This window comes from Neofelis nebulosa, chromosome 9, assembly GCF_028018385.1.
Source record: "Neofelis nebulosa isolate mNeoNeb1 chromosome 9, mNeoNeb1.pri, whole genome shotgun sequence".
Taxonomy (NCBI): Eukaryota; Metazoa; Chordata; class Mammalia; order Carnivora; family Felidae; genus Neofelis; species Neofelis nebulosa.
This window is the reverse complement of record NC_080790.1, coordinates 116,072,697-116,100,660: the sequence shown is the minus strand read 5'-3', so window position 1 is coordinate 116,100,660 and position 27,964 is coordinate 116,072,697. Positions and strand designations below refer to the sequence as shown.

Below are 27,964 nucleotides of genomic sequence, written 5' to 3'. Positions count from 1 at the left end.
CTCCACCCCCAGCGGCCGGGGGTAGGGTGGCGGCTGGCCCAGCCGGGCCCCCGCTGCCCTCTGCCCTAGGCGCTCGGTCGGAGCGGGCCGGGCACTGCGGGGCTAGGCGAGCTCGGCGGCCCGGGGGCTCGGAGGCGAAGATGGCGTCAGGCAGGCGCTCCCCGCGCACCGGGCTGCTGGAACTGCGCGCCGGGGCTGGCTCGGGGGCTGGCGCCGAGAGGTGGCAGCGTGTGCTGCTCAGTCTGGCGGAGGACGCGCTGACCGTGAGCCCCGCCGACGGCGAGCTCGGCCCGGAGCCCGGCGCCCCGCGGGAGCCGGAGCCCGCGCAGCTCAACGGCGCCGCCGAGCCCGGCGCGGCGCCCCCGCAACTTCCTGAGGCGCTGCTGCTCCAGCGGCGCCGCGTGACGGTGCGCAAGGCCGACGCCGGCGGGCTGGGCATCAGCATCAAAGGTGGGCGCAGGGGCACCGGGGGCACCGAGGGCACGGGGTCGCGGTGTCTGTGGGGCCGCCGAGGGCGCAGAGGTCGCGGGGGCTGGCAGTGTACGGAGGACATAGAGTTGGAAGATTTCTGTCTGGGGGCAAGGAGGGTGTCTGAGGGGACAGAGGGAACGAGGACACCTGAGCACCAAGGTCGGAGGGGTTTTGGGAGTCGGAGGCCTCCTCCGGAAAGCACAGGTGGAGGGGGTTGGGGAGCACTGAGGACAGGTGGGTGGGGAGTTCTGTGTGGAGGCATAGAGATGTCAGGGGTTGCATGGACATGAAGGATAAGAGGAACCCCAGGGGAGCAAAGGATGGAGAAAGGGGATTGAGGCCTGGGAAGCTCCTAGGCAAGGAGGAGGAAGTCCCTGGGACACAACCAAGGTGGAGGGGAGGGGTAAGGCCCCGAGTTCGGAGCACAAGGGTGGTTTGGAGACCTGGGTAGACAGGCTGGGCTCACAGACCCGGGTCCAGAAAGGATCTAGAAATCTGAGGGTCCGGGGCCCTGTGTACCTAGGTGGAGAGTCCTGACAACTGGGTTTGAGTTTCCTGATCCGGCCATCTCCACCTGGCCCAGAATTGAGAGGGGGTGGCCATAGAGTTGCCTCTCTGAGAAATCTCAGCCCCAATACAGAGAGCTTTCTTTAGGTTGCAACCAGGTTATGTTTGAGTCCTGGATCCATGTGAACCTAGACAATCACTTCCCATCTCTGAACTTTAGTTTCCTTACTTATATGATGATAGAGTTGTAATGATTCTCTGAGAACAGGAGTCTGAAGTACTCACCCTGCCAACACATAGTAGGTTCCTGGTTAATTTTTGGTGTTAGATGAGAGGAAAAACAGAACCCAGGAAAGACTCCCAAAGCAACTAACCATAGTGCTTAAAATCTCTGCATACTCCCAACCGCTGGGTTTACCATTCCTACCCATCTGCTTCTCAGGTTGCTATCTGTCTTGGGAAGGGGTGTCAGCCCTTGTATCATCTTGGATATGCACTGGTCTCTCTCCCTGGTGCTGGGTCTTATTCATTGGTGTCTGCAGACCCTTTGGCCTGGGTGTCTCCAGACGCTTGGCTGGGGATGGTAGTGACTCAGCTACCACTGTGTGCTGAAGGCTGTGCCCAATACTCTAGGTTTATGATCCGTTTCATCCCAGCAAGAAATGGTAACAAGTGGGGAGCATAATCTCCATTTTGCAGGTGAAGAAAGTGAGACTCACAAAAGTAAAACAATTTTCCCACGCTCACACAGTGAGTGACAGTGCTGGGATTTGAACTTCAATTATCAGGCCTCTAAAGTGCCAAGGGGTTTTGGTTCTTCCCCATGGAAGGGCAGATTCCTAGGCAGCCAACCAAAGGAATCTAAAAGGGAGAAATGAGGAAGACAGAGAGTAGGCACCAGTCTTGTCCCTAAATTCCAGAATGGGAAAGGGCAACAGATCAATCCAGAAATTGCACACTCAATATGTCAAAGGAGGGAAGAACTTAGAGTTAATACAGAGTTCTATTTTATAGATAGACTAGCTGAGACTTGGAGAGAGCGTGGACTTTCCAAGGTCAGGTAAAGTTACACCCTAGCTCCATAGTTCTAGGTGGGAAGGTACTTTTAGGAGGGGTCAAGGGGAAAAAAAAAAAAAAGGAGGGGTCAGGGAAAGTGTCAGCTCCATTCAGTTCTTCCTTGGTAGAGACTGAGCTCCTGTTGCCACGATAACCTCCCTTCCAGGGTCCAGACCAGCCTGGGGCAGCCTAGAATGATCATAGCTTCAAACTGGACTGAAGTCCCTAGTTTCAGGTGGAGAAGAGCAGGTATAAATAGAAACCCATTCCTTTCTAGGTTTCAAGCTCTGTGCAGTGCAGTGAGCCTGTGTGGGGGTCAGGAGAGGCATTCTAGTCCTACCTTTGCCATCAATTTGTCGTGTGACCTTGAAATAATGACCTTCTTTCTATGGGCAACTAGTTCCTCATCTTCAATATTTTGGGATGGACCGGTGATATGATATTTGAGGGCCTGACTTGCAGTCCACCATAGGGTTAAGAGTGTTGGTTCTGGAGCCAGGAGACCTGGGTTCAAGTACTGCTCTGCAGCCACTAACTAGCTGGATGGCCTTGGGCCTCTCTCCATACCTCATTTTTCCTGATAGGAAACTGAGCATGCATGTGTGATTGGGGTGTTGTAAAGATGCAGTGAGACAACAGTGAAAGCATTTAGCACAGTGCTTGGCACTTGGTATGTGGAACTAATGTGAACTATTATGACGATTCATATTTTAAAATGATATTCAAGGGGCGCCTGGGTGGCTCAGTCGGTTAAGTGTCCGACTTCAGCTCAGGTCATGATCTCACAGTTTGTGGGTTCAAGCCCCACGTCAGGCTCTGTGCTGACAGCTCAGGAGCCTGGACCCTGCTTCGATTCTGTGTCTCCCTCTCTCTCTGCCCCTCCTCTGCTCACACTCCGTCTCTCTCTCTCTCAAAAATAAATATTAAAATAATTAAAAAAATAAAATAAAATGATATTCAAGAATTTAGCAATAAAGCAATTCAGTAAGTTGTATTAGCTTTCTTTGCACCAGAGATGCAATTTGGATAGGCTTTTGAAATCTAGACTTAAAAATGTTTATTTTATTTTATTTTATTTTATTTTATTTTATTTTATTTTAGAGAGAAAGGGGTGCCTGGGTGGCTTAGTCGGTTAAGCATCCAACTTCGGCTCAGGTCGTGAACCTTGTGAGTTTGAGCCCCACATCAGGCTCTGTGCCGACAACTCAGAGCCTGGAGCCTGCCTCAGAGTCTGTGTCTCCCTCTCTCTTTGCCCTTCTCCCACTGGCGCTTTGTCTCTCTTTCTCAAAAATAAACATTAAAAATTTTTTTAGAGAAAAGAGAGAGTGGGCGGGGGAAAGGGGCAGAAGGAGAAAATCTTAAGCCATGCTGAGCGTGGAGACTGACGTAGGTCTCAATCCTACGACCCTGGGATCATGACCTGAGCTGTAATCAAGAGTCATATGCTCAACCAAATGAGCCATCCAGGCATTCCTGAAATCTAGACTTTAAGGCCTTGGTTTTCAGCTGGGTCCTAGATTGTCAAACTTTCTGATTGCTAAAGAGGACCTTGGGGGCGATAGCAATAGGTGACTTCTATCTTTATTCCAGATTAAGGAGTATCAGTGGGTTCCCCCATTGTAGGAAAATTACTTGAAATCCAAAATACTTAAGAAAAAACTATTGAAGCACTTTGTAAGTTACTCAAACACTGGCAAACACCCAAAGCACCAGTGACCAAACTACATTATGAATTTAGAAAATGATTTATTAGTGTTCCAGACTTCTAAGACTAATTTCTGAGATTCTCTTAACTCTCTCATCCCCACCTTCTTGGCACTGGGCTGGGCACTGAGGTAGGCCTTCAGAGGTAATTCTGCCTTGGAGCACCTAGGTGGCTCAGTCGGTTAAGCAGTTGGCTCTTGGTTTTGGCTCAGGTCATGATCTCACGGCTCATGGGTTTGAGCCCTGCATTGGGCTGTGCACTGACAGCATGAAGCCTGCTTGGGATTCTTTCCCTCCCTCTCTCTGCCCCTCCCCTACTCATGCTCTCTGTCTCTCTCTCCAAATAAATAAACTTTAAAAAAAAAAAAAGGAAAAGAAAGAATTTTGCTCTCGTGTGACTCTCAAGCATTGGAGCGTCTACCTCAGTTTCTTCCTCTTTCTGTGCCTGTGCAGGGGGCCGAGAGAACAAGATGCCTATTCTCATTTCCAAGATCTTCAAGGGCCTGGCAGCTGACCAGACTGAGGCCCTCTTCGTGGGGGATGCCATCTTGTCTGTAAATGGGGAGGATCTCTCCTCTGCTACCCATGATGAGGCGGTGCAGGTCCTGAAGAAGACGGGCAAAGAGGTGGTGCTGGAGGGTAAGCACCGGGGACCCCAAGGATGTTCACTTCTTTCCTATTTCCCCCAGGCTTCAAGTGGCCGCAGCCTAGCAGTGGGGGCTGGGAGGTGGGCAGAGACGAAAACAGAGACAGAACTTGGGGACCTGCCTTGAGACAGTATGGCGTGGTGGTGGGAGAGCCGGCCCAGAGCCAGACAGACCTAGTTTTCATTTTCTCTCTCCTGTTCATTAGCTTTGTGGACTTGGACAAGTCATTTCATTTCCCTGAGCTTTAGTTTCCTCACCTGTAAAACAGAGATTTAACTTCTGGGTTATTTCTGTAACCCTTGCTGGGTTGTGTGATCAGGACAAAAGGTACATGGCAGGATCCTCCACCCAGTGAGTGAATCAGGGAAGGAGGGGGCAGGGCCTGGGGAGGAGGCAGCTAATATTCTTTCTTGAGGAAACTGGAGAGCTCCCAGCTCTAGGGTCCTTAAAACCCTGAGACCCATCCTCCCTTGGGAGAGGACATGGCCTTTACGTTGCAGGACATCAGATCCTTCCAGCAAGGATCAGAGAGGAGTTTTGGAGGAGGGACCTTGGTGGTTCCTCTCCACTATCCCCGTACTCTGTGGTCTTGGATGAGACCTTTGTCTTCTCTGGGCCTCAGTTTCCCCATCAGTTGTTGTAAGTCTCTTGCTGTGACTGTCCCATATCTGCCTTTTGCCATCTCGCTCAGGAGGTTTCTGTTTTGCTCAGCCCTTTCTTCAAACTCCCCTCTGTCAGTTCCGGAAGCTGTGGGGGCCTGAGGAATGTGTGTTTGGCTCTTGGCCCAGAACAGGCACAGGGAGATGGCGGGGGTTGATGGAGAATGCCATGGCTAGCAAAGCTGCTGAGCTGAGCCCCAAGCCTGAATCCTGATAGGTGGCCCTTGTTTTCCCAAACAGGTCTCCAAGAGGCCACAGAAACAAACAGGCTCTGGGTGATCTTTGGCATTCTTGTGGCCCTGACCTCAGTTCTTTCTCACTTTTGTTTTTATTTTTACATTTTCGATGTATCTATTTAAATGCCACTGGTGCATTTTTTAAACGTACACTTTAAAAAAGTCAAGTCTGCAGTATTGGCCCTTGAAGCTTAAGTATAACAGTCATAGTTTAACAGCAAGGTTAAATAACAAGATCACTCATAAATGATATGGATATAAAAGACTCCCCTACCCTATGCCTCATTACTTTGGTTTTTTTTTTTTTAATTTTTTTTTTTTAACATTTATTTATTTTTGAGACAGAGAGAGACAGAGCATGAACGGGGGAGGGGCAGAGAGAGAGAGGGAGACACAGAATCGGAAGCAGGCTCCAGGCTCCGAGCCATCAGCCCAGAGCCTGATGCGGGGCTCGAACTCACGGACCGCGAGATCGTGACCTGAGCTGAAGTCGGACTGCCTAACCGACTGAGCCACCCAGGCGCCCCTCATTACTTTGGTATTTATAGCCAGTAGTGCAGTTGAAACCCATCAAAATGTCATTCTTTCGTTGACTTGAGGAGCTCTTTTAGTTTCTACTGTTTGAAAGTTTAATCTGTAGATGGTAAAATTTCTACTGCAGACACATTTCTAATCCACGCTGAGGTCCTCCTCATGCTTTCATCTTTGGGGTGAGAATGTCTATCTGGGCTCTCAGCATGAGTCATTCTGAGAAGATAACGTCTTTGAGTGTTAGAAGCTTGAGGTATCTCCTGGCTTTAGGAGCTAATACCCAAGCCTTCTGTATTATTTTTGTACTCCATTCCTGCCTTACTAAGCCAAGAAACATTTATAGACACCTACTGTGTACCTGGTGTGCAGAGCACTGGGTCAGAAGCTAAATCAGACCCAGGTTTTCTCCTGCAGGAGCTCACTATCTGGTGGAGGAGACAAAACATAAACACTGTCTCATTCATACAAACTATTTATTTATTTATTTATTTATTTATTTATTTATTTATTTATTTATTTATAGTTTACTTATTTATTTTGAGAGAGACAGAGAGAGAGAGCGCGAGAGCGAGCGTACAAGCGGGGAAGGGGCAGAGAGAGAGGGAGAGAGGGAATTATAAGCAGGTTCTGCACAGGTTCCGTGCTGTCAGTGCAGAACCTGATGCGGGGCTTGAACTCACAAACCATGAGATCATGACCTGAGTCAAAATCAAGAGTTGGATGCTTAACTGACTGAGCCACCCAGGGGCCCCTCATATAAACTATTTAAAATCAATTTCTAAAATTCTCTCTGGGTGATTGGTACTAAGGAGGGCACTTGTTATGATGAGCACTGGGTATTATATGTAAGTGATGAATCACTAAATTCTACTCCTGAGACCAATATTATACTATATGTTAACTAATTAGAATTTAAATACAAATTTGAAAAAAAATAATAAAAATGAATAAAATCTGTCTGCTCTGTGATGAATCTCTGGCCTTGGGTAAGACCCTTATTTTCTCTGGCCCTCAGTTTCCCTATCAGTTGGGATTAGACCAGATCAGAGATGATCAGTAGCTTTCATTTTGAGTGCCATCTTCCCTGGTGGCTACTGGGAGTCACGTATTTGGAAGGATTGGGATGTCTTGTCTGGGCTCAGCAGAAAGGAGCTGGACGTGATTAACAATGTCTATCATGGATACAGTAGGGAAGAAAAGTGTACCATTCCAAGACTGGGAGTCCTCAGCTGTTAATGTTTTTTGAGACTTTTCCCAGGGTAAGATCTTTCCTTGGCAAATCTTGCCCCAGGCCTCTGGCTGGAGCTTGGCCTATCTCTTGCCCCAAATAGGATGTGGTACATAGTAGGCACTCAATAAATGTTAGTAATTACCCTCCTGTCCCATCACATTTATAGAGAATTGATATTATTTCCTCATGGAATGTTTGGTAGCATTCTCCAGGGAAGCCATCTTTATGGAAAGGTTTTTTTTTTTTTTTTAATTTTTTTTTTTTTAACGTTTATTTATTTTTGAGACAGAGAGAGACAGAGCATGAATGGGGGAGGGTCAGAGAGAGGGAGACACAGAATCCGAAACAGGCTCCGGGCTCTGAGCCGTCAGCACAGGGGCCCGATGTGGGGCTCGAACTCACGGACCGCGAGATCGTGACCTGAGCCGAAGTCGGCGCTCAACCGACTGAGCCACCCAGGCGCCCCTATGGAAAGGTTTTTAACTGCACTTCCCATGTTCTTAATAGGGCAATTTTGATGATCTATTTTTTTCTTGAGTGAGCTTTGGTAGTTTGTGTCTTTTAAAAAATTTGTCCATTTCATCTAAGTTGTCAAATTTGTTGGCATAAATTGTTTATAATCTTCCCATATTATTCCTCCCTTTTGGATGAGAGTGTTCTCTGCTTTCTCTTTCCTTCTCCTTTTATACTAGTCTACTCAGTGGTTTTGAGGGGAATCTCAGTCTAGTGGGGTGGGGGGACAGCTGAGCAAAAATGCTAGATTACCAACGTGTCACAGGTGCTGAGATGGGAATCTGTCCATGGATCAGAGGAGACAGTGGTTACTTCTCTCTGGATAGTCAGGAAAGACTTCCTGGAGGGGCGGGGGAATGCTGGCACTTTATGAACCATAAGCAGATGTGGGTATGGGGTTGGGGAAGGGCATTCCAGGCAGGGGAGCTGTGTGAACAAGACCTCAGGTCTTGTCAAGTCAATGACTTGACTTACCTGGGGAGCTACCTGGGAAGTAATTAGCTTTATCCTGAGCCTAGGGTATAAGGAAGGGAGTGGAGAAAGAGGAGAGTATCCAGACTGAGAGCCTTCAGAGCCTTGAATGCCAGGCTAAAGGCATTTGGACTTCCTCTGGAAGGAAACAGAGAGCCATTAAAGGGGATTCAGCAGGAGCAGCACATGGGCAGATCTGGGTTTTAGCAGCACCAGCCTGGCACTCCCTTTGGAGGGAGGCAGAAATGGATGCAGAAAGGCAGTGAGGAAGCTGGGGCCATGAACAGGAAGGAGATGGTGATGGTTTCACCTAAGCAGGCTTGGATAAGAGGAAGAGTCTGGAGGTTGTGGCCTTCTTGTTGTTTTTTTCCAGCTTTTTCTTATTTGAAGTCTCTTTTAAGGTGCTCTCCTAGTGCAGCATATTTGTGGAAAGATAATTCCACCCAAGGCAGAAAAGGCGTGGGGGCAGGCACTGGGGTCAAGAGTCTGAATTGCAGGGGTGACCTGAGAAGCCTGGAGGACATGAGGCAGCCAGGATGCTGGCATGTGGTTGGTCCTTGAGATCTGATGGAGCTTATGGAGAAGGTAAGGGTCTGGTAGCTTCACCAGTCTGGACTCAGGGTTCCTGGGACCCTCTCTGGGCCTATGTTCCACCTTGGAGCCTAATTACTAGCCACATCGTTCAAAACTTTCCAACCTCCATCCCAGTCCTGGGGCCACCTCCAAGGGGCCATGGAAAGATGGCTTTTCCTTTGGATGTGAACCTGGCGGGGCAGCTGGGCATCTTTCCTGAGGCCTGGGGTTCAATGGGTACAGAGTCCCCAGAGAACGTCCTAGAAGGACAGATGTCACTAGCAAACTCTGGGTGCCAGACTTACTTCTCCGACCTAAGTCAGGGGTTCAGCTAGGCCTCGGTAACCCTAGCCTGCCTTGTAGACCTTTTCCCCTGCTAGTTCAGGGGTTTGCACAAATGTCTTCATCTTATTCTCAGCCAAAGGGATGTGTTCGCAATTGGAATCTGGGCCCAAGCCGGCAGCCAACTGTCTGCTGCTTAGAGAGGCCCATTGTGTCCACGGACCTGGAGCCTGGGCCCTTGGAGACAGGCCTGGGAGCAAAGGGAGGGACAGCCAAATGCCTCCCCTCCCTCCGCCCACAGTGTGTCTGGCATGACAGGGACAACAGTGATCCTGTGATGCCTTAAAAAATAATACTAAACGACAGGGGCATCTGGCTGGCTCAGTCAGTAGAGCATATTACTTTTGATTTTGGGGTTGTGAGTTGGGTGTAGAAATTACTTAAATATAGGGGCGCTTGGGTGGCTCAGTCGGTTGGTTAAGCATCCGACTTCAGCTCAGGTCATAATCTCACAGCTCATGGGTTTGAGCCCCACATCCGGCTCTGTGCTGACAGCTCCGAGCCTGGAGCCAGCTTTGGATTCTGTCTCTTCATCTCTTTCTTCCCCTCTCCAGCTCATGCTCTGTCTCTCTGTCTCTCTGTCTCTCTGTCTCTCTGTCTCTCTCTCAAGAAAGACATTACCTAAAAATAATTTTTTTAATAAGAGGTTTTTTAAAAAATTAATTTATTTATTTTGAGAAAGAGAGAGAGAGCAAGCAGGGGAGGGGCAGAGAGAGAGGGAGGGAGAGAATCCTAAGTAGGCTCCGTGCTGTCAGCACAGAGCCTGACTCAGGCCTCGATCTCATGAACTGTGAGATCATGACCTGAGCTAAAATCAAGAGTCAAATGCTTAATCGACTGACCCACCCAGGCATCCCAAAAATCAAATCTTTAAAAAATAATAATACCAGAGGACAGTAAAAATTAAAGTCAGTTTCAGTACTTTGTACAAAGTAGGGAGGGTACATTCCACATAACGATCGAGTTTTAAAAGATAACAGGTGTAGGAGCGCCTGGGTGGCTTAGTTGGTTGGCATCTGACTCTTGATTTCGGCTCAGATCATGATGTCATGGTTCATGAGATGGAGCCCTGTGTTGGGCTGTGCGCTGACAGCGTAGAGCCTTCTTGGGATCTTCTCTCACCCTCTCTCTTTGCCCCTCCCCTACTCTCTTTCTCTCTTTCTCTCTCTCTCTCTCTCAGAAATAAATGAACTTAAAAAAGAATAACAGGCAGAGAGTAGCATGTCCATAAATATTCATGATAAAAGGCAGTATAGAGTGATAGGAATTGCTATAATTCCTATTTTACAGACAAGGTCACCAAGGTTTGTTGAGAATAAATAACTTTCTTCAGGTCGTATGACTAAGAAATCGACAGAATTCAAACTGAGCTCTGTCTGGTTGCAGAGGCCAATATTGTTTCAGCCTTGGGTAATACCTGCCTTGCATGGTTATTTGCAAGATTAAAAAATAAAACACCAAGGGGCGCCTGGGTGGCTCAGTCGGTTAAGCGTCCGACTTCTGCTCAGGTCACGATCTCGTGGTCCGTGGGTTCGAGCCCCGCGTCGGGCTCTGGGCTGATGGCTCAGAGCCTGGAGCCTGCTTCCGATTCTGTGTCTCCCTCTCCTCCCTCTCTCTCTGCCCCTCCCCCATTTGTGCTCTGTCTCTCTCTGTCTCAAAAATAAATAAACGTTATAAAAAAAATTAAAAAAAAAACACCAAGGGTAGTGCTCGTAGTAGGTATTTGATCATTTAGTTTATTTGCTATTTTTAAGGATGAGACAATGCATTCGGAGTGCGTAGCACAATGTCTTTCACATGCAAACATTCAGTGAATGTCAGCCTTTATCATCTTTATATCAGCAGCAGCCATCATTACTGTTTTCTCCAGTAAACTTGAAGGTCTTTCAGGGCAGGACTCATGTGTAGTTTGTCTCAGAGCCCTATGCCTGGCACACATTAGCTTTTGGCCAGTAGGGAATGATCTGTGGGGTACATCTCTGACCCTTTCTACTTTACCTTAACCATGTCAGTTTCAGTTGACTTTCCTAAATGTTTAAGATGGGGCTCAAGGCTCAAGCTGGGCTTGACTAAGTCCTGAGAGTGTTGGTTATAAGTCCTTGGAACTCCTGCTGGGTCCTCCCCTGGCAGATGGGGACTTCCTAGTGTCCTGCCCCAAATTTGGCTTAATACATCACTACCGTTAAAAGAGGGATGTAATTAATGGATGCAACTAATATGAAGCTATCCTGCTTGGCTTAGCCAAATGATGCTGTGCCCCTGAGGTGCCTGAGAGATTTCTGACCTGGGAACACAGTCACGAATGGAGCCCCCGCCTAGTCCTCCCATGGCCACAAACACCTATTGTTCCAATCATTGTTCTCAAGGAAACATTTATTTGGACACACACACACATACACACGCACACACACAGCTTTGGGCCATGTGACTCCCTATAGATAAAACTTGGCTTAATCTCTGCCTGGATCTTGATTAAAATGCCAGTGGGGCTCTGGAGACAGGTTCTGGCCCCAATTAACTGCATGAGTCTGGCTGCTGATGGTGGTGGAAGAAATAATAATGATAATAATAGTGATGATGGTGTCTGCTTTTTATTGAGCACCTACAGTGTGCTAGGCACTGTGCTAAGTACCTTCCATATATTTTCTCATCAAATCCCCAAAACGACCTCTATGAATTAGGTTTGTTATTCATCCCACTCTGCAGATGAGAGCACTGAAACTCAGAGAGATAAAGCTGTTTTCCCGAGGTCACACAGAGATGGAATTTGAGCTCAGATCTGTTAGATGCAAAAACTTATGTTCTTAAATATTTATACTGCCCTGCAAGTCACGTTACATAAGGATCCAGACCCTTCTCATTGAACTGTTGCAGTTAGGTGAAGATGTTTTTGTGAGGGTCAAGTTTGGTGGTTGGTCCATAGTGGGCACTCAGTAAGTGCTTCTTTCTCCCACTACTAAGGTCCTGAAACCCTTTGCTTATTGAGTTGATGAGGGCTTCAACTCTGAATCCTTCTTAGATGGTTCAGGATGAGGTGCTATGTATTTTTCTTTTTAAAAATTTTTTTAAATTTATTTTTGAGAGAGAGTGAGAGAGAGTGAGCAGGGAAGGGGCAGAGAGAGAGGGAGACACAGGATCTGAAGCAGGCTCTGCGCTGTCAGAACAGAGCCTGATATGGGGCTCGAACTCATGAATGGCAAGATAACGATCTGAGCCGAAATCAAGAGTCGGACGCTTAACCGACTGAGACCCCCAGGCGTCCTGAGGTGGTATATTTTTTGAAGTAAACTAGATTTTTAAAAAATGTAAAAAGTGGGGCGCCTCGGGGGCTCAGTCGGTTAAGTGTCCGACTTCGGCTCAGGTCATGATCTCACAGTCTGTGTGCCCTGCGTTGGGCTCTGTGCTGACAGATTGGAGCCTGGAGCCTGCTTCGGATTCTGTGTCTCCCTCTCTCTCTGTCCCTTTCCCACTCACTCTCTGACTCTGTCTCTTGAGAGAATCTCTCTCTCAAAAATAAATAAACATTAAAAAAAGTATAAAAAATGTAAAAAGCAATATATGCTTAAAAAAACCCCCAGGAGAATGTAAAGCAATTCTCTTTTCAAAGAGATAACCATAGTTGATATTTTCACACTTTCAGAAAGTTTCCGTATTTGTTTTTATCATTTAACAAGTTGCGGAGGACATATTTCCAACTCAGTACATGTAGCTCTATCTCATTCTTTTTCTTCTTTCTTTCTTTCTTTCTTTCTTTCTTTCTTTCTTTCTTTCTTTCTTTCTTTCTTTCTTTCTTTTGAGAGAGAGAGAGAGAGAGAGAGAGAGGGAGGGAGGGAGGGAGAGAGAGAGAAGGAGCAGGGAGGGTCAGAGGGAGAGGGAGAGAGAGAATCCCAAGCAGGCTCCATACCCAATCTGGAGCCTGACATGGTGCTTGATCCCACGAGCCAAAATCAGGAGCCAGACAGTCAACTAACTGAGCCACCCAGGCACCCCTCTGTCTCATTCTTTTTAATGATTGGGTAATATCCCATTATTGGGATTCATATATTTATTTAGCAAGTTTTTTTTTTTTTTTTTAAGTAGGCTCCATATCCAGTGTAGGCCTTGAACTCATGAACCTGAGATCAAGAGTTGCATGCTCTACTGACTGAGCCAGCCATGCACCCCCATTTAACAAGTATTTACTGAACCTCTGCTCTGTGCCAGGACTTGATGGAGGCACCATGGATACAGCCATGCACAAGACTGAGCAGTCTGCTGATCAGGGAGCTCATGTCTTGTATTTAGCCACCCCTGCTCATGGACATTCAAGTTGTTCTTACCCTTTTGCCCCCAGACAGTGGTGCTGTGAGCCCTCTGTGCACCCGTAAGCATTCATATGAAGCGGGGCTCCTGCAAAGGATATTGTTAAGTCAAAGTGTTCACATGCCTTTAGGATCTTGAGAGATGGTATCCCCTGTACTGCACAAGGATGCAGTAAGGGGAGATTTTTATGCCCCAGAGTGTAGCAACTCAGGCTCTGTTGGTCAGCCCTAATGCAGGGCCTGCCAGGGGCTGGGAACTATTTATAACCTAGCCTTGCTGGACCAGCAGGACCTTAAAGGTCACTCCTTCCAGAGCCTGTTGGAACCCCATGTCCTCTCCACACCACCTTTGGTGGGCCAGTGGGCAGCCTGGACACTAATCCCCATAATACCTTACTCTGAGAGTTGTTGCATCAGTGCCCATTATATAGGTAAGGAAAATGAGGCTCAGAGAGACCTTGGGACTTGCCAATGCCACATAGCAAGTGACAGGGCCCAGATTAAAATCTTTGCCTATCATGCTTCCTGTGCCCTTCCCCTTATACAGTCATACTGAGAACAGCCACGGAAATAATAACCACACTGCTGTTCATTGAAGACTTACTCTATGCTAAGCAGGGCAAAGTGCTTTGCAGGTATTGAGTCTCAATACTCTGTCACACAGCTAGACAGTGCTGGAGCTGGAATGCAAACTCTATCTACCCCTGGGAGGTAGATATATTTTACTCCTATTTTAATGATGAAGAAATGGAAGATCTTGGATATCAAGTCACTTGTCCAGGGTCACAGAGCAACGAAGTTCAACCCAAGCCTCACTTCAGAGCCCGCATTCAATGTTTTCTTTCCAGGATGAGAAGCCTCAGGCCTGTCTATATTCATTCATTTAACAAATCCCATACTTCCTGATTACCTGGTACTATATGTCAGTACCTGATTACCTGGTACTATACTAGATTCTGAGGATCCTCTAGTGAACAAGAAAATAGGTCCCTGCTCTCATGGAACTGACATTTTGGTTGGAGGAGAGAGTATAGCCTAGTAAACAATTGGATAGGCCGTGTACTTTCTGGTAGGGGCAAGTAAGTGACCACCCACTGAACAGACAAGGAACAGCTTGAGCTTAGATGGTAGGCTTCAACCAAAACTCACAGCCAGCACATTCAGTCACAAACATTCATTGAGCCCTGGGATACGTGCTGGGAATACTATGTTGAGCCAAAACAGATGTATCCCTGAAGCACATATGTTCCCTCCCAATTGTACTGGGCCAGGTGAATGGTCCTGCCCTGTCTCAGTTCCTTGTGTTTCTAGTAGAATCTTTTGAGGCCAGGGCTGGGGCCTGTCTTTTGTTGGCAGAGCAGGAAGTCCCTGGGAACTGGGGCCTCTGCAAGGCGCAGGGTGTTCTATGTATGTCTTAGCTTTCTTGGGGAGGAAAAGCCCATGTGTCACTGCTTTACCAGGCTCCTGGGGCTCCTGGGCCAGGAGCTTGGCTGGGGAGGGTGTAGATACCAGCTGGGCTTATCTTTGGAGTCTCAAGAATGCTGACCACAGGGCCATCAGCTCTCAGGCCACTGCTTTTGGATAGCCCCACCCTGCCTGGTCGGGTGACTCAGACAGAAATCAGAGCAGGGAGGAGGCCTCAGAGCTGGGCTATTTATGGCCATACTCTGGGGCCCCCAGCACCCCACCCCCAACTCTGGGACAAGCCAATTAGTTTGTGAAACCCAAGCCCTGTTTTGGGCACCGGCTGGTAGGCTGTCCATTTATAGTATGTTTCTGTGGGAAAGGAGAAGGAGGACCCAGTTCTGGGATGGCCCAGACGGGTGAGCAGGGGCTCTAGCAGTTTCTCTGGCTTCAAAGTTGACAAATGTTCATCTGCTGAACACGTAGCATAGGAGATCCCTGCTGGATTCTGGGGACACAGAGATAAGTCAGATGAGGTCCCTGCCCTCACAGTGCTCCCAGCCTGGTGGGGCCCACAAACTCCCACACAGACACATAGCGGAGTGGTCTAGGGGTCTGCAGAGTGATGGGTGTGGTGGATCCAGAGTGGGCATCTGGAAAGGCTTCCTAGTGGGGTGACGGGACTGGGCTGGGCTGGGCTGTGGCACCTTCTCCCTCTTGAATGAACCTGTCCGGCCCTGGCATTCGTTTCTCCATTCATAGAACATTAACTCTGGGTTCAAATCAAGCTTCTGTCCTCTAGGAGCTTCCATTTTGGTGAGAGAGACAGCCCCAACCCACAAAATCACAGCAGAGTTCTACAAAGGGCAGGGGTAGCTGATAGGTAAGAAACGCATGTTTCTTGAGTCCCTGACTTGTGCCACATGTTTTATGGCATGTCATTTAATTCTAACATCTCTCTGAAGTAGACATTGTTATTCTTCTGTTATTAACTTGCAGACAACTGCAAGTTAATGTCCGTGGTCACACAGCTAGACAGTGCTGGAGCTGGAATGCAAACTCAAGAGTGCCTGTCTCTAAACTATGTACTAAGGGCATTCTGTGCAAAGGGAACTGCATTTTGAAAGGTGTGGACATTTGGAAACTCATACAGTTTCTTTGAGCTCTGAGAAGGCCAGGATGATTAGACTAGAGAGTGAGATTTGGGATGTGGCAGGAGGTAAAGCCAGGTGTAGGCAAGGCCCAGGTCCTGAAGAGTCTTGGATTTTGATGATGGGAGCCAGGGCAGGACTTTGGTCAGGGGAGGGATGTGGCTGGTTACAGCAGGGGGATATATCAGTTGTAGCCTCCCCATGTGGTGTAGGGGGCAGGAGGACTGTATCAATCAGGGTGCTTTTCTCTGCAAGTAACAGGACTCAATTCAAAGAGGTTTAAACATTGAAGGAAACGAGTTTTCTTCCAGAATACCTAAAAGCAGCATGTCCATAGGGTAAATTAATTTAACACCTCACCATTCTTTGTGTGTTTAAGCATGCTTGTACTTAAAAAGTGACTATTGGGGCACCTAAGTGGCTCAGTTGGTTGAACGTCTGACTCTTGATTTCGGCTCAGGTCATGATCTCATGGTTTGTGAGTTCGAGCCCCATGTCGGGCTCTGAGCTGACAGTGTGGACCCTGCTTGGGATTCTCTCTCTCCCCACCCCTCTCTCTGTGTCTCTCTCAAAATAAATAAAATAGTAAATTTAAAAAATTAAAAAAAAAGTGACTATCATTGCTTTGGGACCAACTTCCCTCCCAGCAACTTTTAAAGGATACAGGAGAGGAAGGGAAGGGAATATACTTTCCCTCACTTCTCATTGGCCAGAATTGTATCATCTGCCTCTATCTAAACCAATCACAAGCAAGAGGGATGGAAAGATCATGATTAACTTTGACCAATCATGATTTTCTTCCTTGTTTGGGGAGAAGCCCAATCTGTAGGGCTCAGAGTTCTGTTAGCAAAGAAAGGGGGAAATGGTTTGGCTGTCAGATAGGCTGTGATGTGTCCCAGCTCTATCACCCCTTGAGACATAATCCAGTAGTCGGTCCTGGGGTAAGTCACGGCTGTAATGATGAGGATGAGTCATTGAGTCAATTTTAGTCCTAGTTCCCAACTTTCAGACCTAGTCTTGGTCCTCTCAAAAAAAAAAAAAAAAAAATCCTGCACTTATTTTCAACTTAACTGCTCTTCCAACCCCAATAGGGTTTGTAACTCCCTTTCATTCTCACTGCTATTTGTCTTGGATCCTGTCTGAACCTGAGGGACAGTCTTCTGTGATAGAAATAGCTTCTTATCTGTTTTTTCCAGGGAGCTGGGCCAAGAGCTGCTTCCTCCCCCCTTCTTGGCTTGTCTGCTCTCAGGCAGAGCATACTGGCTGGGCTTTGACTGCAGAAGTCAGATGGCTAGCAAGCCAGATGGCCATGAGGGCATAGTAGTTGAGGGGAGGGTAAGGGAGGCTTCCCAAGGGCTAGCAGGCATAGGCACCTCTTAGTGGATGAGGAGACTGCTACTCATCAGAATTAGGAAACTGGTGTCTGGGTTGCTCAGTCTGTTGAGTGGCCGACTCTTGGTTTTGGCTTAGGTCTTGGTCTCATGGTTTGTGGGTTCAGGCCCCACATCAGGCTCTGTGCTGACAGTGTGGAGCCTGCTTGGGATTCTCTCTCCTTCTCTCTCTCTGCTCCTCCTCTGCTTGGTCTCTCTTTCTTAAAATAAATACATAAACTTAAAAAATTTTGGAACTGTCCAGATACTAGGGCAAATCTACCAACTATTTCCCCTTCTTCCTTGCTAATAGAAGCCTGATTTTATTGGGTGGAAATATGCTCAGCTCCTGAGGCTGAATTGTGATTGGTCTAAGTCATGACTATTCCCTTTTCCTAATGATTGTGCTAGAAGTGGGCATGGAGCCCAGTCAGGCCAATGAGATAAAAGGCTTCATGGGAATATTTACCTCTCTGATAAGGGAGTTGTGAGGAGAAAACCTTTTACTGCCTGTCTTCTCCCTTCCTGCTTTGGGTTTTGTCATGTAAGGAATGATTGGTTTGAGCTGTGGCAGCCATCTTGTGGTCATGAGGGGAAGGCCAAGAGAATGGCACAGAGGTCTACCCTGCTTTCAATTTAATTGAGTCACTGAACCAATCCTAGATTGCCTTCCTCTAGATTTTTTTTAATAGCATTTTATTTAATTTTTAATTATTTGTATTTTAGTAGACTCCACACCCAACATGGGGCTTGAACTCACAACCCTGAGATCAAGAGTTGCATGTTCTACCAACTGAGCCAGCCAAGTGCCCCTAGGTTTCTTGTTATGTGAAATTATAAATATCTTTATTTCTTAAGGCACTTTTATCATATATTCTATTATTTGCAGCCCAACTCATCTAATAAATGTAACAAGAATGACCAAAATATTTTATTACCAATTAGCCTTGATGGATTGGTAATGGCTGCCATAAAGCACTATGATTGGTTTATGGTGTCTTCCATGAGCAAGGGACAAGGAAAGGGTAGCGCAAGTGCATATGTTTACCATTCCAGTCCTACCTAGGGCCAGTCCAATACCTGGCACATGGTAGGTATTCAAGAAAACTGACTTGTTTCTGAATCTGTACTCCCACAGGCTCTTCTTAGATCAACCTTCTCATCATGTTGCCTTTCACTTGTAGCTGCATTGTTAGGGAGATCTGCCTTTTCTAAAAAGGCATTGGTCGAGGCCCCAGTCAAGACTCTTTTGGTTGCAAATATCACAACTCCTTTTTGGATGGCAGTTTGACATTCTGAAGGACGAGTGTCAGAAACAAGAGCGTTAACCGGTGATTGGCAGGGCCTTCCCTCTGTCTCTCAACATGCATCTCCACTAATTTTCTCTCTTATAAACCAGCTTTCTCCTCTTCACAGCAGAAGGTGGTTGCCCCCATAGCATTCAAGTTTGTTCAAGATACCAGCCGAGGATCTCTCCTACTCTCAATTTGGGTATACTAGTGTGGGTCAGGTGTTCACTCTGGTCCAGGTAGCATATCCAGAAGGGCAGGATCACATATCCGAACGTGAATTTCTGGGTTCGTTGGGCACAGAAGTAGATCAAAGCTGTTATCCTAGAACTCTGCTGTCCAGTGTGGCCACCATTAGTTCCAAATGGCTATTCGAATTTAATTTTAAACTAAGATTAAATAAAAGTAAAAATTTAGTTCCTCACCTGTACCAGCCACATTTCAAGTGCTCAATAGCCACATGTGGCTAGTGGCTACTGTATTGGACAGTGTATATATGGAACATTAACATAATCACAGAAAAATCTGTTGGACGATGCTATTTAAATTTTTTTTAACGTTTATTTATTTTTGAGACAGAGAGAGACAGAACATGAACAGGAGAGGGTCAGGGAGAGGGAGACACAGAATCTGAAACAGGCTCCAGGCTCTGAGCTGTCAGCACAGAGTCCAATGCGGGGCTCGAACTCACGGACCATGAGATCATGACCTGAGCCAAAGTCAGCCGCTTAACCGACTGAGCCACCCAGGCGCCCCTGGACGATGCTATTTTAGAAGGTGTCTACTATACTTACTCAATGATGTTTGGTCAGAGCTAAGAGCACCTATATTGGTTAGGGTAAAAGTTATGCTGCTTGTTTCTTATGCCATGTTTCTTAGGTAACAGTCCAAGTCTGACATGGCATCTCCAAGGGCCAGCATCCATTTGTTTCTGTTTTGTGGTCAGCCTCCCTTAGACTGTGGCTCATGCCCTCATGGTCAAGATGGTGCTTCACCAGTCTGTGTCCCAGCTAGCTCAACTCTGTCAGGGGAAAAGAGGAGGAAAGGAAGGGTATGCCCCTTTCTTTAATAGGCAGAATGTGGTAGCGGCACACATCCCTTCTGCTCTCATTCTATTGGCCAGACTAGACCACATAAGCACGTTAGGCTATAAAGGAGCCTGGAAAATGAAGTCTTAAGCTGGGAGGCTATTGCTATATCGGGTGACAATTGCCAGCCTGTCCCACAGGACTATCTCATTCAATGCTTCCTCTTTGCAGATGAGCAGGCTGAAGAAATAGAAGCAAACAAGGGGCCTGTGGCAGAGCAGTTCACATCTCCTGACTCCTGTTCAGTGCTCTTTCACTGCCTTGTTGTAGCTGTCGTCCATTCCCTTTAGGCAGTCATCCCCAAAATCCGAACACTTCTACTTACTTGGTTAGATTTAGTCACATGGCCACACCTAACTGCAAAGGAGGCTGGGAACTGTGGTCTTTCTTCCAGGTGGCATGGATCTATAAACCAGGGGAAACATGAGAGCTTGGATGTTGGCATGCATCCAGTATTTTCTACCACACTGCTCTGTCAGAGACTTTGGCCTAGAGAAGGATAGTGATATTGGACATAAATTAAACCCTTATGAATTACTGACAGTTGTGATGTGTGCCACATGGGAGCCCATGTCACAACAGTAACTACTGACCTGTGCTCTGACCAGTCAAGTACATGAAAGAGGTCTCACCGTATTTCAAGAACTCTGCCGGCGGGACTTCGGTTGGCTGGGACTCGCCTCCTGCTTCACCCCTTCAGCGACAGCTGTCTTCCCCTGGCCCCCCACCCCGGGACATCAGTGATGCCAAACACATATCCTTGAAGATGGCATATGTCTCGAGGAGGTGCACCCCCACTGACCCGGAGCCCAGGTAAATCTGGGGTGGGGAGCAGCTCAGATGGATACGCCTCGGTGTTAAGTGGTGGGGCCAAGGGAAAGATAGCCCTGGGTTGCAAGTGGGCAGTACAAAGTCTGAACGTAGTGGGGCTTGAGAAATGTTTGTTGAATGGATGTAAGAGTGAAGTTAAGGGGATGGTGGTATGCTTTGCTTCTCTCTTCTTCCTCTGAGCAGTTCACATCTGAGAAGGAGCTTGCTCTGCGGAAGAACCCTGGGCTCCAGTCCTGGTTCTCCGTGGACTAGTCCCTTTTCCTCACTGACCTGTAGCTTCCTCGCTGGGAAATAAAGTTTTCAGACCCAGTGGTCCCTTCAAGTCTCTTCTAACTCTGCTGAGGTTCTTAGATGTCTAGTAACGTTCGTGTCAGGGCCATGGAAAATACCATCCTTCACATATGAGCAGCCCTTAACAGGTCACTGATGGTAAGATTGGTAACAACCAACAATATTGAGTGTTTACCATGCACATTTTAATTCAACTCTCACAGCGACCCTATGAGCAAAGTCCTATTATTTCACCCCCATTTTGTAGATGAGAACAGAGAGAGGAAGTAACCTGCCCAAGATCACACAACCAGGGAGGGATGGAACTTGCCTCATTCCAGGTAGCCCTCTCTGCTTTAGAAATTGTAGGTGCCTGAGTGATGGTGGTGGGTGAATGGAATATATGTTGATCAAGTGGGGTATGCAGTATTGGGGGTAGTGTGTATATGGCATGAGCATAAAAGGCTTGTGCTGTGGGTCCTAGTTACAGCCGGGGTCAAGGCCAGGCAGATGCCCAATATTGACCTGGAGGTTCAGCTCCAAATCTTTTAGCCCTACTTGATGCCCCAGCCCCAGACTGCCCCCATGAAGCAAGAACTGGTGATTCACAGGTCACTTAAGGTGTTCCACCAAAGGGGCCTTTTGTATTGAGTGAAGGTAAGGTGGTATTAGTCCTTCCTGAGACTTACTTACATGATTAGGTTAATGGTGGTTTCCAGCCTGATCCCAGATATCACACATTTCTGTGTGTGCACATGTAGTTGACGTGTAAATGCAAAAACTTTGTGTGTATATGTACGCATTTGCATGGCTATGGGTGTAGATTTGTGCATACGTGTTGGTGTATGTTTGTGTTAATATTCTTTTTTTTTTTTTTTAATTTTTTTTTAACATTTTTTATTTATTTTTGGGACAGAGAGAGACAGAGCATGAACGGGGGAGGGGCAGAGAGAGAGGGAGACACAGAATCGGAAACAGGCTCCAGGCTCCGAGTCATCAGCCCAGAGCCTGACGCGGGGCTCGAACTCACGGACCGCGAGATCGTGACCTGGCTGAAGTCGGACGCTTAACCGACTGCGCCACCCAGGCGCCCCTGTTTGTGTTAATATTCTTATGTGTATGTGCATGCATGCACACGTGCTCGACCAGTGCACATATGTAACGTGTGTAACATGAATATAACTGTGGTTCCAATCGGCACAATGTTCCAGTCAAAGGAACACAATCGTAACCAAAATAAAAATGAAAAATATTTCAAGCTTTTACTAAGTGTTAGGATTATGTCGGGCTACAAGTATCAGAAATGCGAATCTGTAATGACTTAAATAAATGAGGGATTTATTTTTCCACATGTTTAAGAAACATGGGTCAAGAATGCCTTTGAGGAACCAGCCTTCCAGCTTCTTCCTCTGCCATTTTTATTGCGTATTTTCTTCTTGGAGGCAGAATGGTGGCTGCATGCCCAAACATGTGCCCATGTTCCAGATGGGAAGAAGGCAAAAGGCAAAGGAAATTTTCTCCTTGCATTTTGTTCTTTCGCTGCATAACAGACCATCCGAAAATTTAGTGTCTTAGAAGATAGCAGTTTATTATTTCTTACAATTCTGTAACCCGGGCTGGCTCGGCTGGCCAGTTCTTCCGCGCTATGTGGCACCTGCTGGGGCTGGAAGTACAAGATGGCCGCTTTGCCCCCATGTCTGCTGCCTCAGCTGGAACGGTTGGAACAGTTAGCGGCTGGCTGAGCATTCCTCTTTCCAGAAGTCCTTTCCACATGCCTTGTTTGTTCTATCTGGGTTGTTGGTCCCAGGGTACTTGGATTTCATGGTGGCTCAGGAATGCCAGAATGTCACTTCTGCCACATTGTATTTGTCAAACCAAGTTACAAGGTCAAGGAGAAGAGAAATAAGCTTCACCTCTTGATGAGAAAAGTGGACTGGATGTTCAGAGAGGGATGGATTTGGTGGAGGCCATCTTTGGAGAGTAACCACCACATCTAGGGAAGCTTTACCTTCCCTTGGGAGGGGGCACCCTCCCCAGAGACTTCTGGCTGTATCTTGTGGTCAGACCTGGGTCCCCTGGCCAGCCCTGGTTGCAAGGGAGGTGGGAATTCAAGTATCTTGCTTCCTCACTCTGCAGTGGAGGGAGGCAAAGGTGAAGGGGGTTGGGTATTGTGTGAACCATCTTTCAGATTCTGCCCTGCTTCATCTGTTACAGAAAGGCCAAAGAGGAGCGAATCTTTAATATTCCACATAACATTTTAAAATCCTTTCCCTGTCACTAGTCCTCTTGGTACCTCCCTGAAACTCTTCCCCCACACTTGTCCACAACCCCTCCTCCCTTCTTCCTCCTTCACTCCTCCAGCTCTAGCTCTTTCTGTGTAGACTGACTTGGCCTCTCAAGCCTCTCCAGTTTCTGTGCTCCCCGCCCCCCTTGCAGTGTATCACTTTGGTCCTGTGCCACAAAGGAAAAGCTGGGAGCTGGGAGCTGGTCTAGCAGGAGAATCCTTCTCCTTAGAAACCAGGAGAAAAGAGTACGATCGCGAATCCTCACACAGTGATTTTGGCTCCTATCACACATGTTTGAGTATGTGTTTAATTTGTATGTATATGATTCTGTGTATGTATGTCGTAGTCTCTTGTCCCTAGACCCCATGAAGCCCCAGTTAGGGCTGGAGCCCCAGCAGTGAGTATCGCTCCCGACTGTCTCGTGGACACCCTGTGGTTTCTCCTGGTCTTGCAGCGAATGGGGTTTCGGGCCAGATTTCAAGGTTGGGCAGCTGCAGCCTAATGGACTTGTCCTCCCCTCCGTTCTGTTTGTGCCTGCAGGTATTTGGAGATCTGTTCAGCAGATGGCCAAGACACCCTCTTCCTGAGGGCCAAGGATGAGGCTAGCGCAAAGTCGTGGGCAGCTGCCATCCAGGCCCAAGTCAACGCTCTGATGCCTTGGGTCAAGGACGAGCTGCAGGCTCTGCTGGCAGCCACCAGCACAGCTGGGAGCCAGGACATCAAGCAGATCGGCTGGCTGACTGAGCAGGTGCCTGCTGGGCCAGGCATCTGTCCGCTACCTCTATCCCCTCCCCTGGAGCTAACCCCATTCCCATTTATCATCTCACTCCACCCTGGCCCTCTGACCTCTCCCCTCCCTGCCCCACCTCACTGTTGCCTTGCCCCCTGCAGCTGCCCGGTGGGGGCACGGCACCTGCCCTGGCCTTGCTGACCGAGAAGGAGCTGCTTCTCTACTGCCATCTACCCCAGACCCGGGAGGCTCTGAGCCAGCCAGCCCGTACTGCCCCACTCATTGCCACCAGGTATCCATGGGCAGGCAGGGGTGTATGTCTCACCCAGAGGTTGGGGGATGATGCTCTCGATGGGTCTCAGAGGTGGGGGACCCCAGCCCCACTCTGCCCTGAGTTATTTCCCACGTGACCTGAAGCAAACCTCTATCTTGTCTGGGCCTCAGTTTCTTCATCTGTAAGATGGCGGTTTGCCACAGAAGGATGTGAGGTCCCACCAGTCACTCACTGATTGACACCTACTCTGCCCAACCTAGTGGAGCATAGTTCAGGGGACAGGGAGCTGATCCCAACGGTCTGCCCTCAGGGAGTATCCAGTCTGGTGGGGGGGGGGGGGGGAGGCTGACAGCCTTCAAGCGTGGGGGTGAAGGAACCACTAAACTCTGCCTGGCCTGATGGGGAAGGCTTGAGCTGGAGGTGATATTGAGCTGGACTTTGATGGTTGAATAGAAGTTTGCTCTTTAAGAAAGAGTGGAAGGTCATCTCACACAGAACAACATGGTCAAAAGTACAGAAGTATTAAGGGCTGGTGCATGTTCATAGATCTTTGAGTGTGCTATAGCCAGTATGTAGAATCTGTACAAGAAATGGAGAGAAATGAAACAGAGAGTTGTCAGGGCCTGATCTTACAGAACCTGTAGTCCCTGGTTAAGGAATGCTAGTTCTATCTGAAGAGTTGTGGCGGAGTGGAAGGGTTTTAGCCTGGGAGTGAGGTGACTTGGGTTGTGTTTTAGAAGACTCTCTGTGGTTGCCATGTGGAAAATTCAGTGGAGGGGGCAGGATGGAAGCTGGGAGGCTGGTGCAGTCATGCAGGAGAGATGGTGGAGGTGGGTGGAGGCAGCAGATGGAGAAGAAAGGCCGCATTTGCATTGGAAGACACACGGGTGGTAAAATTAACTGGGCTTAGTGTTTGCCAGATGGGGAGGGTGAGGGAGGTGGACAGGATGAATGGATGAATGGGGGGGGGTTGGAGTTGGGGTCCGGTGGGCAGTGGGACTAGGGGTGAGAGTGCAAAGCGGGGAGGCTGGAGCAAGATGCTCCAGTGTGTTGGGGACAGAGAGGGACTTAGATAGGAATCTTGGGGACTTGTGGGTTTGTAGTTCTGGGCTGGAAAATGGAAAACTGGGTGTCAGCAGCAGCTCTGGGGGGAGCTGAAGCTACAAGAGAGAATGTGTGTGGAAGAGGAACTCAAGAGGGCTAAGGGCCAGAACTCTGAGGCTGTTGCCCAGAGAGGGGCAGTAAGCTACCCAAGGTTACACAGCAAATGGGAATGAAACTGAAGGCCCAGGCCCTTCCTGCTCATGCCTTTTCCTCTGGGTGGGGCTCTGGCCTATATGTTAGGAGCTGCCTGTCTGCCAAGGACAAGCAGGTCATGGATTGCCAAACTAGTCAAGTGACTCATGAATTCAGGTCACAAGAGTTTATTTAAGATCTACTATATGCCCAGCATTGGTTTAATTGCTGAAAATAGAGTGGTGAACAAATAAGACAAAAATTCGTATCCTAGAAGATATTCTAGTGAAAGAGAGAATCAAAAGCCAATGGAAACAAATAAAGAATAAGTATAATTTCTGGTATCATGATGAAAAGAAAGGCTAGTGAGTGCCAGGGGTACTGTTTTAGACGGGAAGATCAGGGAGGGCTTCTCAGAGGAGACGACATTTGAGCAAAGATCTGAAAGAAGTGAGGGAGTGAGTCGTGCAGATAATCGGGGATGAGTGTTCTTGATGGAGGGAACAGCGTATGCAGAAGTGCTGAGGCAAGAATGTGCTGGGTGTGTCTGAAGACACTAGTATGGTTGGAGCAGAGGGATCAAGGGGGAGGGTGGCAAGAGGTGGGCTCTTGTGAGTCAATCGGGGCCCTTCTGGAAGTCCTGTTCCCTGATTATATGGTAAAGGAGTCACAGGTCCCTTCCCAGGTCACCACCCCCTTGGCCCAGAACTATTTCCTGACTGTCTGAGGCCTTATACTTAGCCCTCTGCCCCCTGCCCCTAGGCTGGTGCACTCAGGCCCCTCCAAGGGTTCGGTGCCCTATGATGCAGAGCTCTCTTTTGCCTTGCGCACGGGCACACGTCACGGTGTGGATACTCACCTGTTCAGCGTGGAGTCACCACAGGAGCTGGCTGCCTGGACCCGCCAACTGGTGGATGGCTGTCACCGGGCTGCCGAGGGTGTGCAGGAGGTGTCTACAGGTGGGCTGGGTGGATCTGGGAGTGCCTCTCTGGTAATGAGCCTCTTACCCCCAGAGGCATTCAAACTTTCTTCTTCAGGTGCTTCAGGAGGGGCATATAAAGTGGGGTTTGGGGTCTCCACAGTCTCTTTTTTTTGGCTGTGCAGGTGCCCCGGTGGGTAGTGAGACCCTTTTCCCTGGGTTTTCTTGCCCTGGCTTTGTGATTAGTGGTGAAGTTGTGAGAGATTGTGCCTGGAGTAGGGTTGCCAAATAAAATATAGGACACCACTTAAATGTGGATTTCAGATAAACAACAAACACTTTTTTAGCATAAGTATGTCCCAATTATCCATTGTTTATCTGAAAGTCACATTTAATGGGGCAATTCCACAGGTCTCTAAGGTCTTCAAGGGCCATGCTCGGTGGGTCTACTGATACCTTTATAGGGAGGGAGGGAACGGGCCTACTGTACATGGCAGAGTTTAAGCTTTCCCTTTCCACTTTTTTTTTAAAGTTTATTTATTTATTTTGAGAGAGAGAGAGCAAGCGCAAGTAGGGGAGGGGCAGAGAGAGGAGAGAGAGAATCCCAAGCAGGCCCCACGCTGTCAGCACAGAGCCTGACGTGGGGCTCAAACCCACAAACCATGAGATCATGACCTGAGCCGAAATCAAGAGTCCGATGCCTAGCCGACTGAGCCACCCAGGTGCTTCTTTCTGGTTCCACTTTTGTTGTTGTGAAAGTGGGACTAGAAGTGGGGTATTGTTTCTCTGAGGGCCCATTTTCTGTATTTTAGGGTGGGGGCAACTCCATGCAGGGTGAATATACAGATGACATAAACAGGCAGTGAGCTTCCCATCCCTGGTGGTATTGAAGCCCCATTTTCGGAGTTGCTGGTGAGGGTTGGAGGTGGGGCTTATGGTCCCTGAGGTGCTGGCTGTGCCTGTGCCCACATGCCTCCCTGCAGCCTGCACGTGGAATGGCCGTCCCTGTACCCTCTCTGTGCACATCGACAAGGGCTTCACGCTGTGGGCGGCTGAGCCCGGTGCGGCCCGAGCTGTGCTGCTCCGGCAGCCCTTTGAGAAGCTGCAGATGTCCTCAGATGATGGTGCCAGCCTCCTTTTCCTGGACTTCGGGGGTGCTGAAGGAGAGATTGTGAGTAGAGGGGGTGGGGGGGGCTTTGCTCTCCTGGAGGCCAGGCCGGATGGGGCTCCTGACCCTTCTTTCCATCCACCCTGCAGCAGCTGGACCTGCATTCGTGCCCCAAAACCATGGTCTTCATCATCCACTCCTTCCTCTCGGCAAAAGTCACCCGCCTGGGGCTTTTGGCCTAGAGATCACCGGATGCACTAGCCCTGAAGAGAGGGTATCTACCACATGGCCTGACCTGGCCCTCCGCTGACTGCCTGCTCACCACTGGGCTGAGGGAAGGGAGAGGAAAGGAACAAGAGTGCAGAGTACCAGCTTCTAAGGGAGGCTGGGATAGTCTTGGGACTGGGACCCAGACTCAGGACACAGTGGATCCTGCCTGTGATGGGGTAGCCTCCCAGGTGCCCCATCATCCCCACACCAGTGCCTTTTGCAGAGAGATATTTTGTGTACACAAAAGCCATTCCGAGCCTGGGACCTGCCCCTGTGGGGATCCTGACCCCAGACAACAACTGCCAGGCCTCCTAGAGGCCCCTAAGCCACCCTCAGAGGCCTCATCTGAAGGGACTTCCCTGGGGTCCATGGCAAGAGAAAGAGGAGGAACCTTTCTGTTCATTTCTCCCCTCAGCTCCACCACCTTGGGGCATCTGGTTTTTCTCTTCATCCTCTCTCCTCCTTACTCTTGGATAAATAAACAGCCTGTGAGTACA

General features: G+C 48.4%; 1 protein-coding gene across 1 annotated transcript; it reads left to right on the top strand.

Annotated features, from left to right (window-relative positions):
- On the top strand, positions 1–27,964 carry SNTA1 (syntrophin alpha 1). The gene is made up of 8 exons (XM_058685316.1): positions 1–450; positions 4,192–4,377; positions 20,153–20,357; positions 23,471–23,678; positions 23,822–23,952; positions 25,933–26,129; positions 27,073–27,260; positions 27,347–27,964. The coding sequence occupies exons 1-8, from the start codon at positions 141–143 to the stop codon at positions 27,437–27,439; spliced, it is 1,518 nt and encodes a 505-aa protein (XP_058541299.1). The 5' UTR covers positions 1–140; the 3' UTR covers positions 27,440–27,964.